This window comes from Rattus norvegicus, chromosome 16 (assembly GCF_021556685.1).
Source record: "Rattus norvegicus strain SHRSP/BbbUtx chromosome 16, alternate assembly SHRSP_T2T, whole genome shotgun sequence".
NCBI classification, from domain to species: Eukaryota; Metazoa; Chordata; class Mammalia; order Rodentia; family Muridae; genus Rattus; species Rattus norvegicus.
In genome coordinates, this window is record NC_141549.1 from 79245759 (window position 1) to 79261308 (window position 15550).

Consider the following 15550-nt stretch of genomic DNA (forward strand, 5'->3'; position numbering starts at 1 on the left):
CTGACTGACCACAGGCAGCCATCTGACTTTGATGGACTGCTACAATGGTCTTTCACAGAGGTTTCCTGAGAACACTACACAAACCCTGAAATGAAAACATTCTCAGAAATGTTTTCCTTGGAGCTAAGTTTCTCATGCTAGCCAAAGAGAATATTTTAAGAATCCCCCAACTGCACTGGAGATGGGGTTAGAGGAAGGACCGCAGAGATTGAGGTCCTCTGATAGCAAGGTCCATACAGTCTTTCAAAGATCCAATATGAAAACTTATAACCTCTGGAGTTGGAGAGATGGCTCAGTGGTTAAGAGCACCAGCTACTCTTAAAGAGGTCCTGAGTTCAATTCCCAGCAACCACATGGTGGCTTGCAACCATCTGTTATGGGATCTGATGCCCTCTTATGGTGTGTCTGAAGACAGCTACAAGTGTGCTCATATACATAAAATAAGTAAATAATTAAAAAAAGAAGCAAACCCCCCAAAACCAAAAAAACAAAAACTCAAACAAAACAAAACAAAACCTCCATACCCAATTCCCAACATTAAGGGAAGCCGTAGTCTGTGAAGGTCATAATGTATCTAAAACTATATGCCTCAGATTAAGAGGCAAATTGAGTTGTAAAGAAATCTTGTAAAAAAATAAATAAAAAAAATCTTGATCGTTGACCTTCTTAATGGTGGCAGCAACAATCTTACTCAAAAAAAAATCTTATGTTAATATTGACTTTATTTTTAAAGTTAAGATGGAGATTTGGAGAAAATGGTCCAGTCAGTAAAGCATGTGAGTCACAAGGGTGGGGACTTGAACTCAGATCCCCAGAACCCAAGTACCCCTGTAATCCCAGCCATAGTGAGGCAGGAGGCAGCTGGGTTAGGCTGCAGGCCAGTGAGATGCCCTGTTTCAAAGAGAAGCTGGAAGGTACCTGGTGACGACCCCTGAGGCTGAGCCCACATATGCTCCAGGTATGCATTTCCTGTCCTCATGTACAGTCATACACATGAGCACACAAACACGAACCACGTAAAACAAGAAAATAAACTGAAATGGATGCAGGGAGGGAGGCTTGCAAGGCACAGTGCCTTCTGTCTTCATGACTGGTGTCTGCTTCACTTCTAGAGTTATTCTCCAAGAGTAAGTCAGTCCTAGCAGCACCAGCACATACCGTGGTAGGGAAGGGGAGAAGCTGGCAGAGTTACAGGAACAGATACCTGCCTGATGTGGCTGACACTGGCACTACACAGCACTGTGCTAGCGGCTGCTGGCACTGCAATCGTCTCATTTTGCATAAGATGCAACCCCCCAAAACAGTGTTCTCCAAACCAGGACGGGGCTGCCTGCTGTGACACAGTAGTTGAAGGTTCTAAGAAAGCTCAAGTATTGGATAAGCTATGAGGCCTGCTCCACGAGAAGAAGTTCCGATCTGGTTCTGTGATCCAGGGCAGAAATCCATGGCTGTGAAGTCACAGGCCCTAGTGAAGAATCTGCTAATAGTGTTAAGCTGGGTGAGGTCAAATCACCTTCCAGAATCACCTTCTAAAGACACCTTAGACGAGCTGTTGTCTGCCTTGCAGAGAGGGCAGTAGCTAGCGCAGAAACGGAGAGCAAACACCTGCCGCTGCTTGGGCTCTACATCGCCCTCTGCAGGACCCAGGCGACAGCACAGCAAAGAGGACAGAGAGCTATGGGAACTGGAAGAGGAGTCATTCCTTGACTGATTTATTTAACATGGTTTATATATAAAACTACAGTGACAGTGGACAGCAACGATGGTGGTTTGAATGAGAATGGCCGCAAAGGCTCCTATGTTTGAGTGGCTGGTCCCCAGTTAGTGGAACTGTTTGAGAAGTAGGAGGTATGGCCCTGTTAGAGTAGGTGCTGTCTCTAGGGGTGGACTTTGAGGTTTCAAAAGCCCATGGCGGGCTCAGTGTCTCTCTCCTTCTGCCTGACACCTGTGAGTCACAATATAAGCCTCCAGCTACTGCTCCAGTGCCCGCCACAAAGATGAGGGATCATCTAAAAGGGTGAAGATGGAACAGACACTGTGGGTCCTTTAGTCCCTACTCACAAGTAGAGTTAACATTTCAAAGCCCATGCCTTAGGCTCCTTCCTGCTCCAGATACTCAACCTCCTTAAAACCATCCCCATTCTCACTGTTCCCATAGTCTCCCTCTATCTCCTGCTCCCTCTCAGTGCTGCTGCTGCTGCTGCTGCTGCTGCTGCTCCTCCTCCTCCTCCTCCCCTCCTCCCCTCCTCCCTCCTCCCTCTCTCTAAGCAGACAGTACGTATCCCAAACCCTCGTCTGGTCTCTCCTAGCTGCTTGACTCCCAGGAGAAGAGACTAGCACAGCAGCAAGTGTGGATATGTACGTTTATAGAGAAACATGTTTCCTTCTGAAACATGAAAGGAGGAGGGATTGAAGGATGAAGTGTTAAGGACATTTTAGTTGGAAATAAAACAGGGGATTCGGTTACTGAAACTTAGGGATTAAGTGGTATTTCACAGAGACAGACAGAGCCAGTGCTTAGATGCAACTAGGCAAAGCAAGTCATTGCCTCTGAAAACACCACCTTTTAAAACTCATTTCAACTACGTGTGGTAGTGCATGCCCGAGACCCCGGCACTAGGAAGGCGGAGGCAGGCGGATCTCTGAGTTTGAGGCTAGCCTGGTATACAGAGTTAGTTCCAGGACAGCCAGGCTATACAGAAAAACGCCCATCTTGAAAAAAAAAAACAAAACCAAAAACCAAAAACCAAAAAACAAACAAAAAAGACCAAACCAAACCAAACCAGGACAGAACAGAAGACTTTCAGTCTTTCGCACATCATGGTTTTAAACAGAAATCTTAAGCCTTTTTGCCTTTTTTCCCGTGTGCACATGTGTGTGGACACCAAAGGTTGAACCTTGTGTCCTTCGCAGGAGCAGGCTAGGCTGGCTGGCTGACAGCCCCAGGGACCTGCCTGCAGCCTCCTCTGCAGTGGTGGGATGGATTGACAAATTCATGTGGGCAGACCAGACTTTTCGGGTGAGCGCTGGGATTTGAACCCACGTCTTCATGTGCAGCAAGTACTTTAGCAATTGTGCCTCCCCTCAACCCCTCTTAACCGTTTTTGTAACAGAGACCTGTGGGTTATGACACAGGAGAGAGACTGGAGCCACTCTGAGGTGGCCGTCTGTAGCTCGTTTTCCTAATGTGATCCCAGAGGATTAAACTGACGCAGTGTTAGTGGAGCACTTTCTTGGGTGAGGAGAAAGGACCGTGGGCGTCAACACAGCACAAGAAGCAGTGCCGTTGTTCCCACTAGCAATGAGCTGCTGGGCTTCGAAGTGACCCTCTGCTGAGGACCAAAGGGCAAACACACTGACTGACAGATTAGGCCAACGTTTATCAGTTAGGAAAATGATGATACATTCTTAAGGACTGCCTTAAATGCAAAGAAAATAGTGTCAAGGCTACATGTGTGCCTGATGAAACACGTCCAAAAGGGATTAGAGGAACATGGTTCATCCTAAGCAGCTCCATCTGTGCAAACAAGCTCTGGAGTTTTTCTTTTTGGCTTCTGAGCCATCATGAGCATAGTTCACATCGCTCCTTAGTCAAACACACAGCAGCACTCGCTGGCGTGTGAGAAAAATTCAGTTTGTGTTTTTAGTCCAAGTCTGTTCTGATCTTATTTTCTCCGGAGGCTGGGAGTTTATTCTAAGGGTTCCTGCCTTTCTCTAGCTTACCCCTCTCTGAGGGACTCTCAGTGTGGCTGCGGGAAGAATAACTTCCTCAGCTCTCAGGGACACCTGATGGCGCCCACTTTGGCGCACAGAAGCGTAGGTGTCACTGCTCATATCAACACCACAGATCAAAGGATCTAGCGAACACCTCATTTCAAAACAAACGACGAGTGCAAGGCTTACCCATTGGTAAGAAAGAATCCAGCAACCTCGTGCAATCCCCATCAGCACGTTCAGGGTACGGACAGACTTCCCCACCAGCACGTGGGTGGTGGACTCGCAGACCTCAGGGGCGAATGAAAAGCCTCTCAGTGTGCTCACCACCTGGATGATGAGGTCCTGCTGCCTGTGGGCCAGAGAATCAGGAGTCAGCCCTCATGCTGTGTGTCCATCAGAGAAACAGGCCCAAAGTCTGCCTTCATTTTGGTTACAGTAGAACACGGGATTTGGGGAAACGAGAGCACTTCAGACTTCAAGTCTAAGCCCATGATGCTACGAGGGTGTCCACACAGTCACAGGCTGTTTAGGAACAGCATGGGCACTGGAAGCCAATCTCCTGTCATCCATTCACATGGCAGATTACATACTTCACACATATGTGACCAGTGTGCGTGTATGTATGTGTGTGTGTGTGTGTGTGTATGTATGTATATATATATATATATATATATATATATATAAAACTTTATGTGTGTGCATGTGTGTGTATGCATGTGTGTCATGACATTTGTGTGGAGGGTAAAGGACAGCTGTCATGGTAGTTCCCTTCTCTCTACCATGAGGGCTCCCGGGATGGAATGCAGGTCATAGCCTTGGCAGCAGAGCCTTGGCTTACAGGAATGCCACTTGCCCAGGACACATTATTTGCTTACTTACTCTGAAAATGTAACATCACTGGAGTGTCAAGTGACTCCAATTAAACGATCTCTTTAATTCCCAAAGCTCACTAGAATCTTTAACCTGTCAGTTTCTTAATGGCGGGACCGGACCGCCTTTTTGTTTCAAGATGTTCTTCTAGCAGCCCTGGCCAGGCCTCAGTTCTGATCTGAGGCTTCTTTCTTTTACAGTGTGCTTGCTGCAATCCATGGTCCCCTGCCCCAGGATTGCTTGAAAATCCCCAGTGAATCAGGAACTCCCAGCAAGGTCTCCTAGGCTCTGCCACATTCTATGTCAAGGGACAGGAGCTTCTCTCCTCTCACACAGTGGGCAGCCCGCTGAGCTCCCAGCTTGTTGACTGTCTCCCAATCTTATCTCCCATGTACAGCACTTCAAGAGCTCAGCCTCCCTGTGAGAAGGGCCAACCTCCATCACCCTCTAATCTTAGGGTTCTGCAGAGTGGGTAGGCATGGCCCCTCCCCAGCCAACCTGGAGACTCTGTGCTTGTTAGCATCTCAGAGAGGATTAGGCTTAGAGCTTCACTTCAGAAGATCTGATCTTCCATTCCAAGCCTGGCAGCTACTAGCAGCCCATGGACGTGCTAATTAGGAACAACTGCTTTTTTATGGCCTTGTTAATCAGATGTGGAATCAGACTGTCCAAGGTCTCCTTAAGATACACAAGACCTGTAAGATGAGAAGGAATCCCAGGACTGTGCACCCAAAACCAAAGTTTTCTCTTTAAATCCTTTAGTGAGAAAAAAAATCTGCCTGTCATTTTTAAACCTACAGAATGATCGAGGACATTATTATGCTCACCTTCGGTATTTCCTGAGTGGACTAAAGTGTTTGTGGCACATCACAAGTTATTAATAAAAGCAGGAGGACGCCTCTTTTGCACTATATGACAGTGTTTAAAGCACCCGCACTTTGGCGGAAAGCGGTCTATCCGCGCATGCTTCCTCTAGTGTGTTTGCACCGAAATATCCCAATGTTTTGATGAAAGTCTTAAAACCTCAAGACCTATGATTGATTAAAAAAAAATGTGGTTTTCCCGTTTAAACACAGATTTGAAAACCCTCTGCGAGGCATATAGTACAGCATATTTTTGTTGGATGCTCTGCATTGCGCCGAGTGTTTAAGGGAGATGATAAGAGTGCGCCAGAAGGCCATTAACCCTCTAAAAGAGGCAGAGATGGCTGCCTCAGACCAGAGGCAGGACGCTTTCCACCGCAGCACTGCTTTAAGATCGTTGGTAAGGAAATGTTTCAACCACACGGCTCAGTGTACTGAACATTCATAGGGTGAGGGGTGGACAAACAGAACCATTAAGGAATTAAGCAAGCAAACGGGACAACAAAAAATAAAATCTCCTAATGCGACACAAAGGACCCAAAAAGCTTTTTGCTCTCGGCTGCCACACTTAACTACATTTTTAATTTCCAATGATCTTCTGACCCCATACATGCTACATCGAGTAAAAGTAATCCAGCCCAGTTCTGTGGATGGCCTAAAGGCACAAAGACCTACAGTATACACAAGAAAAGGCTAACTTCTGCAATGGATAGAAAGTTATCAAAACAACAAGTACTTACTCAGACGGCATGCTTGTCATGACTAATGTTCTCGTTGGCTAGAGATTTCAAAAGAGAAGAACAAAAAACAGTCAAAATACAAGAAATACTTTCCTACAGAAATAAACTTTAATAAGTTTTTTGAACAGTTACATAACTTAAACATAAATATTTAAGCACATACACAACACACACACACACACACACACACACACACACACACACACACACACACACACAGTATAGTACCAGGAAAAAAACCCTAACAGGAGCTGGAAATTTCCAAGTGCACACTTTAAAGTTACGAAGGAGTGAGAAGGGCTCTCTAAAGGCTGGCCCGCTTTTCCTAAGTTATAGGCAATTATGTCCTTGATTCAGACCTCTCCTGTATGATGCGGTTAGTGGTCAGGAGGGCCCAGCAAACCTTGCACATCTCACGGAAGGTGGATGAATTCCCAGGCTACTCCTGTCTGCTGATATGAAAACTGCACGGACTCGGTGGTGCTTGCTGCTGAGACAGTGTCTCAGTATGTAGGGCTTCGGGGGATCATGTAACCCAGGCTGGCTTGGAACTCACAAGTCTCCTTCCTCAGTACTAATGGGCACTACCAGAGCTTGCCAAACATGGTTATTTTAAACGTTTTTACTTAGTGTTACGGTTAATTTGGGTTGTCGATTCCAAAACTTTGGAAGCAACATGGAAGCAACTGCCTGGGCATGTCCGTGAGGGGTTCCCTCTCTACTGGCCGGGCTTCCAGGCTGAACAAACAGAAGAAAACCAACGGAGTACCAGCCTCCTCTCTTCTCGCTTCCTGAGAACAGACGCACTGAGCTGCCTCGAGCGCCTGACTTCCCAGCCCCAGTACACGTGCTGGCCTTCAAACTGAAAGCCAGGGACAAGGATAGTCACTCGTCTCCTCAGAGGGGTGCGTGCGTGCGTGCGTGCGTGCGTGCGTGCGTGCGTGCGACTGCACGCGAGCGTGCGCACACCCACTGCTTCAGAATGTAACTGCTGTCAGTGGGACTGCTTGCTTTATTCCCTTTTCCGAGTTTTCACTGCGCATCTGTAGCAGTGTGACTGGCTTTGCGAGTTCATCTTACTTCTCGAAGCATTGCTGAACTTACTTAGTTCTCATGGTTACTTTTATTAAAAACCCAGAAGCACAATCCCTGAAAATCCAATGGACAGAAAATGTAAATGCTATGGAAATAGTAAATACTTGAGTGTGCTACAAGTTTCCCAGGATTTTCTACCTTTCAGCCACTGTGTGAATTTACGTGATACAAAACATGAATTTACACTATATAAAATATCTTTGTAATTGAAGTGAGGAGTCTCACTTGTTTCTTCTTTTATAAAGATTTATTTATTTTATAAGTAAATGAAGACACTGAAGCTGTCTTCAGACACATCATAAGAAGGCATCCAAACTCCTTACAGCTGGTTTTAGCCACCACGTGGTTGTTAGGATTTGAATTCAGGACCTCTGATAGAGCAGACAGTGCTCTTTAACCACTGAGCCATCTTTCCAGGCCCTCCTTTGTTTCTTGACTGGAGAAACCACACTGATGAGGGGACACTTCTGGAAGGGGACTGACTAGACACTGTCCATTTGGGAAAGATGGGGACTAAAGAGCACAGAGGGAAGAGGAATCTGAAGGGCATGCAGGGGAAGATCGCCCCCATCCCTTTAGCTGACCTTCTGCAATACTGCACTGTTAACGCCTTCCGCACTTCTGAAAAGCCAAATGCAATAGCAAAAGCTGGTTCTAGATCCAGGGCCCAGATATGGGAAACCCCAGTCATCCAACATGGTTCATTCTGGCTGACCCTCCACTGGCCTTTATTGTCAGCTCTGACACAGCAGGGGTGGGACAGTCGGGAGAGCCACAGGCCAGGGATAGCACTGCTCTGGGGTGCAGCGCAGGGAACAAGCTGTCTCTACCCTGCTGGAGCTTGGCAATCACATGCTGGGCACCTCCCCTGTCCCCAGCGCACACACACCTCGTACCCCTCACCCCCTGCCCACCCCACTTTCTCTTCACTCTCTAGAGTGGCCACATGGGTTTACTTACCAGCCATGTCAGCACATGGCTGGCGACTCCCAGAATCCTTTGGTGTAGTTTCTAACCCCCCTGATCGAGTGTTCTGCTCAAAAACTAAACCACTGCACCAGCCAGACAATTAGGAGAAAGAAACGAAAGGGATTAAAACTGGAGAGCAAGGAGTAAAACCACTTCTACCCACAGACTCGATTCTACATGGGTTGTTTTTCTGGCTTTTCAATAAAAATAACCACGAGAACTAAATAAATTCAACAAGTCTTCAAGAAATAAGGTCAACATACAAGGCCAGTTATACTTCTACAAATTAGTACTGAATGATCAGAAAAGTATAGTAAGAAAGCAGTTCCCACCAGTAGCAGTATGAAAACGAACAATGCAGGATAAATTCAACGGGTGGCATGATATTGTCCACTGAAGATTCAAAATGTTAAAGGGCAGGGAAGAGGGCTTGGGGGTAAAGTGTCTGCACGACTGGGAGGGTCGAGTAGAGCTCAGATCTCCAGGAACCAAGCAAATACTGGGTGGCTATTTGTGACCCCATTGATCAGAAGCCAGCAGTGTTGGTCAGAGCAAGCTCACTAGCTAGATTAGATCAATCACTGAGCTCTGGGTACAAACGAGAGGCCATGTCTCTACATACAAGGTAGACAGGAGTCAAGGAAGACACCTAATGTCAACCTCTGTCCTCCTCAGTTGAGAGCACTGGCGCTCTTCCAGAGAACCCAGGTTTGGTTCCCAGCACCTAAGGGGCAGTTCATCTCTTACTCCAGTTCCAGGGGATCCTATGCCCTCTTCTGGCCTCGTAGGACCCAGGCACACATGTGATGTGTACCCAGAAATACACGCAGGCAAAATACACGTGCATATAAAAAAGAAGTATACAAAAAATCAAAACCTCCATTTTAGAAGTAAGCAAGCAGCTTGGAGAGACACGGCTCCAAAGAAAAGGAAGAAGGGACGGCCATCAAGTAGAGGTGGTAGATATCCTAGTAACCGGGGAAACACCACTAAAGTCCCATTGAGATGACACGTGACGCCTATGCCATCAGCTGTTTAGAAACCAACACTGTAGAAAAAAAAAAACCTGATAGATTGTGGAGGAGCTGGAGGCTCTGTCACCACTGCGGGAAGGTAGGCTTCGGGGAACAGTTGTGCTCTGAAAGGTGCCACTGCCAGATGATGAGCAAAGGCAGAGAACGACTAACAACGAAAGCCGGCGATCTGGCCGCACAGGTCACAGAGCACATAGAGGCTTGGGAATATAGCCAGGGAGACTCCTCCTGTTCACCAACTGCTACGAATGAATTACAGAGATGAAGACTGCTGGAGAACGGAAGAACAGGCTGTATGACAAGGCAGACACAGTCGCAAAGGCAGCAGCTGCAGAACTCAGAGCTGGGGGTGAGGACTGCAAAATCTGACTGTGATGCTCAACAGGCCATCTTGATTGACAGCTCGACAGGGCAGAGAGTCACTATGGAAACAAGCTTTGGACTAGGCTGTGAGGCACTGCCTACTTTAAGTTAATGGAGGCGGGAAGACTTAAATGTAGGGAGCTCCATCCATCCCGAGGGTGGACTGGAGCCCAGGCTGAATAATGAGGAAGCAAGCTGGGCATCTGCATTCATCTCTCTCTGGCCCCGACTGCAGATGTCATGCTCCCAGCCGCCTCAAGCTCCTGCTGCCTGGTGTGCCCCTGCCATGGTGGGTGGCGCCCTCAGACTGTGAGCCCAGACGAACTCTTCCTCCCTGATGTTGTTTCTGTTCGGGGTTTATCACAGCAACAAGACAAGTAACAACAACAGAACACAAATGATGACTATTTACGGACATGAGATGTTCACCCAGTAGGGCCTCCACTGATTTTTGCTCTACTATAATTTGAATCTTCAAGGTCCCAGTAAAGCTTGTATAATGTTGGAGGTGGTGGAACCTTTAAGATGTAGGCCTGGTCTTTAGGACAGTTTGAGGAGGGGGCTCTTTGTGCGTGCGTGTAGGTCAGTGTTTTATAAGAGTTCTCCTCCCCTAAGCTCACTGTACTGGCTAGTCAACTTGACACAAGCTGGAGTTATCACAGAGAAAGGAGCCTCCCTTGAGGAAATGCCTCCATGAGACCCAGCTGTAAGGCATTTTCTCAACCAGTGGTCAAGGTGGGAGGACCCAGCCCATTGTGGGTGGTGCCATCCCTGGGCTGGTCTTGGGTTCTATAAGAGAGCAAGCTGAGCAAGGCAGGGGAAGCAAGCCAGTAAGTAACATCCCTCCATGGCCTCTGCATCAGCTCCTGCTTCCTGACCTGCTTGAGTTCCAGTCCTGACTTCCTTTGGTGATGAATAGCAATGTGGAAGTGTAAGCTGAATAAACCCTTTCCTCCCCAGCTTGCTTCTTAGTCATGATGTTTGTGCAGGAATAGAAACCCTGACTAAAGCACTCACTTTAGCTTCCCTGCCACAAAATATAAGCAGTTTTGCTCTGCTACAAGCTTTTACCATGGTGTATCACCACAGGACAAAGTAACAGGGCCAGTTGATTGTTGTGAGACAAAATAAACTCTTCTCTTTATAAGACAGCAAGCTCAGATAGTTTGTAACGGTAAACTGAAGCTGACTGACACACTCTTCCACTGAGGAAACTACTAGCAAAACCATGCTTGACAATCTAAAATCGACTTAAAGGCAAGCTGAGGGTGAGAGGCGCACAGACAGAGCAAGGATGGCGCCAGAAGAAAGCCATGAACTCCAATATGGCAGTCAATGGATTTGGTTTCACAGACTGAAAGGAAAGAAAGGAGTCTGGCAAACGGTGACCATACTGCGGCCATCAGTCACTAGTCATGGGTGTGTGGCTTGTACACACACATACTTCAAGTGTACAGAGAAGCAGGACATGCCCTCCTCCAAGTCATGAGTGTTCTTCTAGCATCTGGACAGCTTTACAGGGCGAAGGGTGAGTGGAAGGTTGAATTAAGCAGGTGACTCACAGCCCATGGCCTCTGGGTAACATTAATTCTATCTTCTCTCTCAACTGATTTGTTTATTATCCTTTGAACAGGAGATTAGGGCTTTCTGATTCACTCACAAATTATTGTGCTGAATATTCATTTTATATTGGTGCAAGATTCATTCCTGTACCTTAAAAATAATCGTTTCAGTTTTGAGAATCTCCTGAAATGGACTCTGAAGGTACAGGAGATGATCATCCGCAGCAGGTCAGGGCAAAGCCTGTGCACCCCAGGCAGCTCAACCAAGACACATCTTTCATTGGCTTTTAAGGCCGAGTCTCTAGAACTTTCTAAGCACTTTTTTTTTTCATTTTCTATTTTGTTCTCTGCTAGCCTTTGGTGAAAAAGCAATGTGGGGGAATCTAGCTGTTTGGTCTGCTCATTTGATGTCCTACATAAATGGGACCTAGTTTTTTCTGAGGAAGAGGAGAGAAAATAGCTTGTTAATAAATTAACTGTGAAGTCACAGAAAATTAAGCCTCAGGATGCCTCAGTACCTACAGTCCTTACAGAATAAACTAGAATTAGCGTCTCAGCCCAGCAGAAACCTGACTTAGTGGTAAACCCTGTGTTAAGCAGCACCAGCTGGTACTGCAGTAGGTTCCAGTCATGGGCAGGCAGACAGGCAGATGATCAGTCCGAGTTCAGATGAGGGAGATATCCAAGCTACACCCATGTCTCTTCTGATTTCTGCCCCCAGATGATGCCTGCTGAGTCCTGGATCAGGTTTCTGAACCTGGCTGCTCACCTTAGAAACTGCACTTTGATTGGGTTGGGTTCAGGCTATTGGTTTGGTCCCACTGCCTCATCACGTGGCAGCACCTTCCAGGCAACTGTACCTGCCCATCTTTGTGCTCCCGAATCACGGGACGGCCCTCCCTTGGTCTCAAGACCCACAGGCTTGTACTTTAAGTTTGAGTTGATTTGAGCAATGTTTGGACTGGACAGGGTCCAGGCCTGGATTACAGCCCATGATTATCTAAGCTGGATCCATTAGAGCTCTGCCTTAGAAGTTCAGCCACTTAGACAGGAGGCCTGGGTCAGAGGGTGGGCAGTGGTTTGAAAAGGGGACCAGCAGTCATCCTATTCTTCAAGCTGGGAGGCCCCTGATGTGGAACTCTCCCGCTGGAACAACAGGTGAACTTTCCCCCTACAGACAGTGACGGGAGCCACACTGCAAAGATTTCATCGAACCAAAATTGCTTACTTTATGGGATATTTTACAGAGAAAGACCCTAAATGCTTCAAAATCAGTGGGATGCATTTCTGAGAGGCATAAATGAAATGATTTCTTTAAAGAAGTCTGTGTGTGTGTGTGTGTGTGTGTGTGTGTGTGTGTGTGTGTGTGTGTGTGTAAGCGCGCAGGATGCTGGATCCCTGAAGCTGGAGTCACATTAGTTATGAGCTGCCTGAAATATTGTCCTCTGGTGGGACAGCAAGTCCTCTTCACTCCTGAATCACCTCTCTTCCCCACATAAAACATCTTAGCGGCATTTGAAAATAAAATATCTTTCATTTTATTTATTTATTTATCATTTCATTTATTTAACATGTATGTGTATTTTGCCTGTAGACATACCTGTGTGCTTTATGTACACCTTATACCCTAAGAGGCGATCGACGAGGGTATCAGATCTTCTGGAACTAGACTTTCAGATTGTTGTGAATCTCCGTGTAGGGGCTAGGAACAGAATCTGGGCTTCAGAATGCCCTAGCTTCTTCCTTTACTCAGTTTTTCAGTTAAGCGATGGGAAGAAAAGCTGAGGACCAAAACTGGGCACCCAGTTGGTGGGTCTTTCTAGAACCTCCCCTGGGCTTTGGCCAAACTCTTAAGCATCACAGAGAGACTGTGTCTTGGAAAGGTGGGTTCAGGGCTTTATCTGCAACACTGTGAACTCAGTATTTTAGCTGAAAAACACAGGAATTTAAAAGCTACCATCCTGCCTTAATTTCTGCCCACCACTACTTAAAATCAACAGGATCATGATTTATAGATGGCATTAGCTATATAGGAACAAAGAACTGTTGAACTGATGGACCCTGTGCCTTCTAAGTCAATCACCATGGTGACAGCAGAGCCAATCTGAGCTCAGAGTTTGCCAGGCAAAGCTAGGAGGCTGATCAAGCCCTTGCACGGCTCCACTCCTCACACACTTCCCTTCCTCAGGCCACCGTGCTCCTTGCTTCAACAACCCAGCACATGCTTGAAGTTCATACTTTGTGTGACACTTGTGTACTGGCCCGTTAACAAACACACATGCTCTTTCCCCTGCTACCCACCCACGGTCAGTTTCTCTCAGGAGGTTCAATCGTGGAAACCTTTGAGGGGAGAAGCCCCCTGACCTTGGCCATTGGCGAGCTCTGTGGTGAAGAGACTGCCCCCGTGCTACGACTACTGGAGACTCACAGGACAACAGTGGAGACAATTACACAAAGTGACCGTCCAAGGACAACAGCTGCCAGCCAAAGACTGTACTCAGAGCCTGTGTCACTGGTTTTACACATGACACCTGAGCTGTCTTTGTACATCAGGTAAGTCTTACCTGAGGGCTACGTTAATGAATTATTCCCAAGTGTTACAGAGTTAATATTGGAAGTGTCCCCATGTATCTTCACAGTATAATTATATAACCTTTCTGTGTATGAGATCTCATAGACTGACATAAGAGCTGAGTGAGTTTAGGTGCCTGACTCTCTTCCATGACAGGAATCTGATGCTCTTAGTGCCAATGAGAGCCATGGTGTACGGAAGCAGTCATAGTGCAAAGATCTAACTAGAATCAGAAAACTTTGCTTGGTGTTATGAGAAAGGACCAGGAGGACGGGTGATCATTTAGAAGGCTTGATGTGTTAAATGTTGAAAAGCTGAGCAGGGGTTTATTTATACCAGAGACTTAGATGGTTACAGTACCTATTCTGATCTTATAGGGAGCCGATTCTCTATGGTAAAGACGAACTTTACCAGAGTCATGTACCACCAAGAAAATGAAAATGCTGTTGTGATTCTCCCCTCCATCCTCTGCCCCCCACACCTTTTGTGTTCCTCCCACATTTTCTTTAGTGGCCTAGAAGTCCGTCCACTGCCATGTGCTCTCGTAGTGCCTGTGAGATAAACTAGTAGCCTGTTCTCTAGAACCCGGGGTCCTTCTTTCCCTTTCCAACAGTTTTTATGAGGGGACCCTCCCATTACAACAGTCTGAACAGGGTGATGGATGGTGGCTTTGTCTCTCCTGGGGTAGGTACAGGCACCTGGCCCTGCTTCCACACCTAGGAAAGGAGCATGAGTCCTTGTATGCATCCCTGGAAATGGAGGGAAGTGCCAAGGACTCCAGTGATTGACCCTGTGCGTGATGGTGTCACAGTAGGAACCTGATTTCAATTCTGTTGAGTCTGGTGCCAGCTTCTGTTGGTTTCACGGTCTGTCCGTGTGGTACTCTCTCTAAATGGATGGATGTTTACAGAGATCTTGTCTCCACTGGGAAAATAACGGAGAATCTGGCTTAAGACATCCTTCGGTTTGTCTGCTTTGAGTTTGAAGCAAATAAAAATTTCATGCTACTAAGAAGTAGATATGCTGTTCTGTACTACCATAATCATGCCTGATCCATGACAGAGATTCGGGAATCAAAGCTCCTAACTCTGGTTCTTTTTGCATGTGTGCATGCCACTGTACTGCACAAAGCCCACCATGGGAAATATCTGAAACTATATATTGCCTTGGCATGTATTTTTAAAATGCTTAAGGGTTGGATGTTTTGTTTTAAATAAGAAGCAGGGCTTTGCCACCTTCATTTCTAGTTCTACAATCTCACCTAAGATCTCAGTTCAGGCCATATATATACATATATGTATATATACATATATACACATATACACATACACACATATACATATATATATTTATATACATATACATATATATACTCTCTGTCTAGCTGGCCCTGGTTCAGCAACCCCCTCGGGATGAGTGTGACCTCAAGAAAGCTGTATCTGCTTGCTTTCAATCTCCAAAAGAATCCTCTTTGAAAACATACCTGGGAAATGAAGGCACTGATCATGGATTGTGCCCACCCCCACCACACACACCTAGCTCTTCTAACCTGTCTCGTATAGTCTGGGGATGGAAGAATTCCTAATCTCTTTGCATTTAATCTTTAAGTTAAAGTTACTGTTCGTTGTAGTACATTGAATTTTGTACTTCAATTTGAAGACTCAGGGCTACTGCAAGCTGGGATGCCCTTGGGATGTCAAGGGGAACTCAAAGGCAGTGCCAGAGTGGTAGCAGAAACTCAGCACGCATCGATCGGAGAAGAGCA

The 15550-nt window shown here is 46.5% G+C and overlaps 2 protein-coding genes across 4 annotated transcripts in view; one reads left to right on the forward strand and one right to left on the reverse strand.

Moving 5' to 3' along the window:
- Positions 1 to 15550, forward strand: part of Erich1 (glutamate-rich 1) — a gene marked incomplete at its 5' end in the record, with an annotated part of 52793804 nt that overhangs the window by 48375199 nt on the left and 4403055 nt on the right.
- Positions 1 to 15550, reverse strand: part of Mcph1 (microcephalin 1) — a 205690-nt gene that overhangs the window by 133348 nt on the left and 56792 nt on the right. For all 4 annotated transcript variants that reach the window (NM_001427088.1, XM_087588472.1, XM_087588475.1 and 1 more), the window contains 2 exon segments: positions 3904 to 4066; positions 6191 to 6228. In NM_001427088.1, the coding sequence (NP_001414017.1) occupies positions 3904 to 4066; positions 6191 to 6228 (201 nt within the window).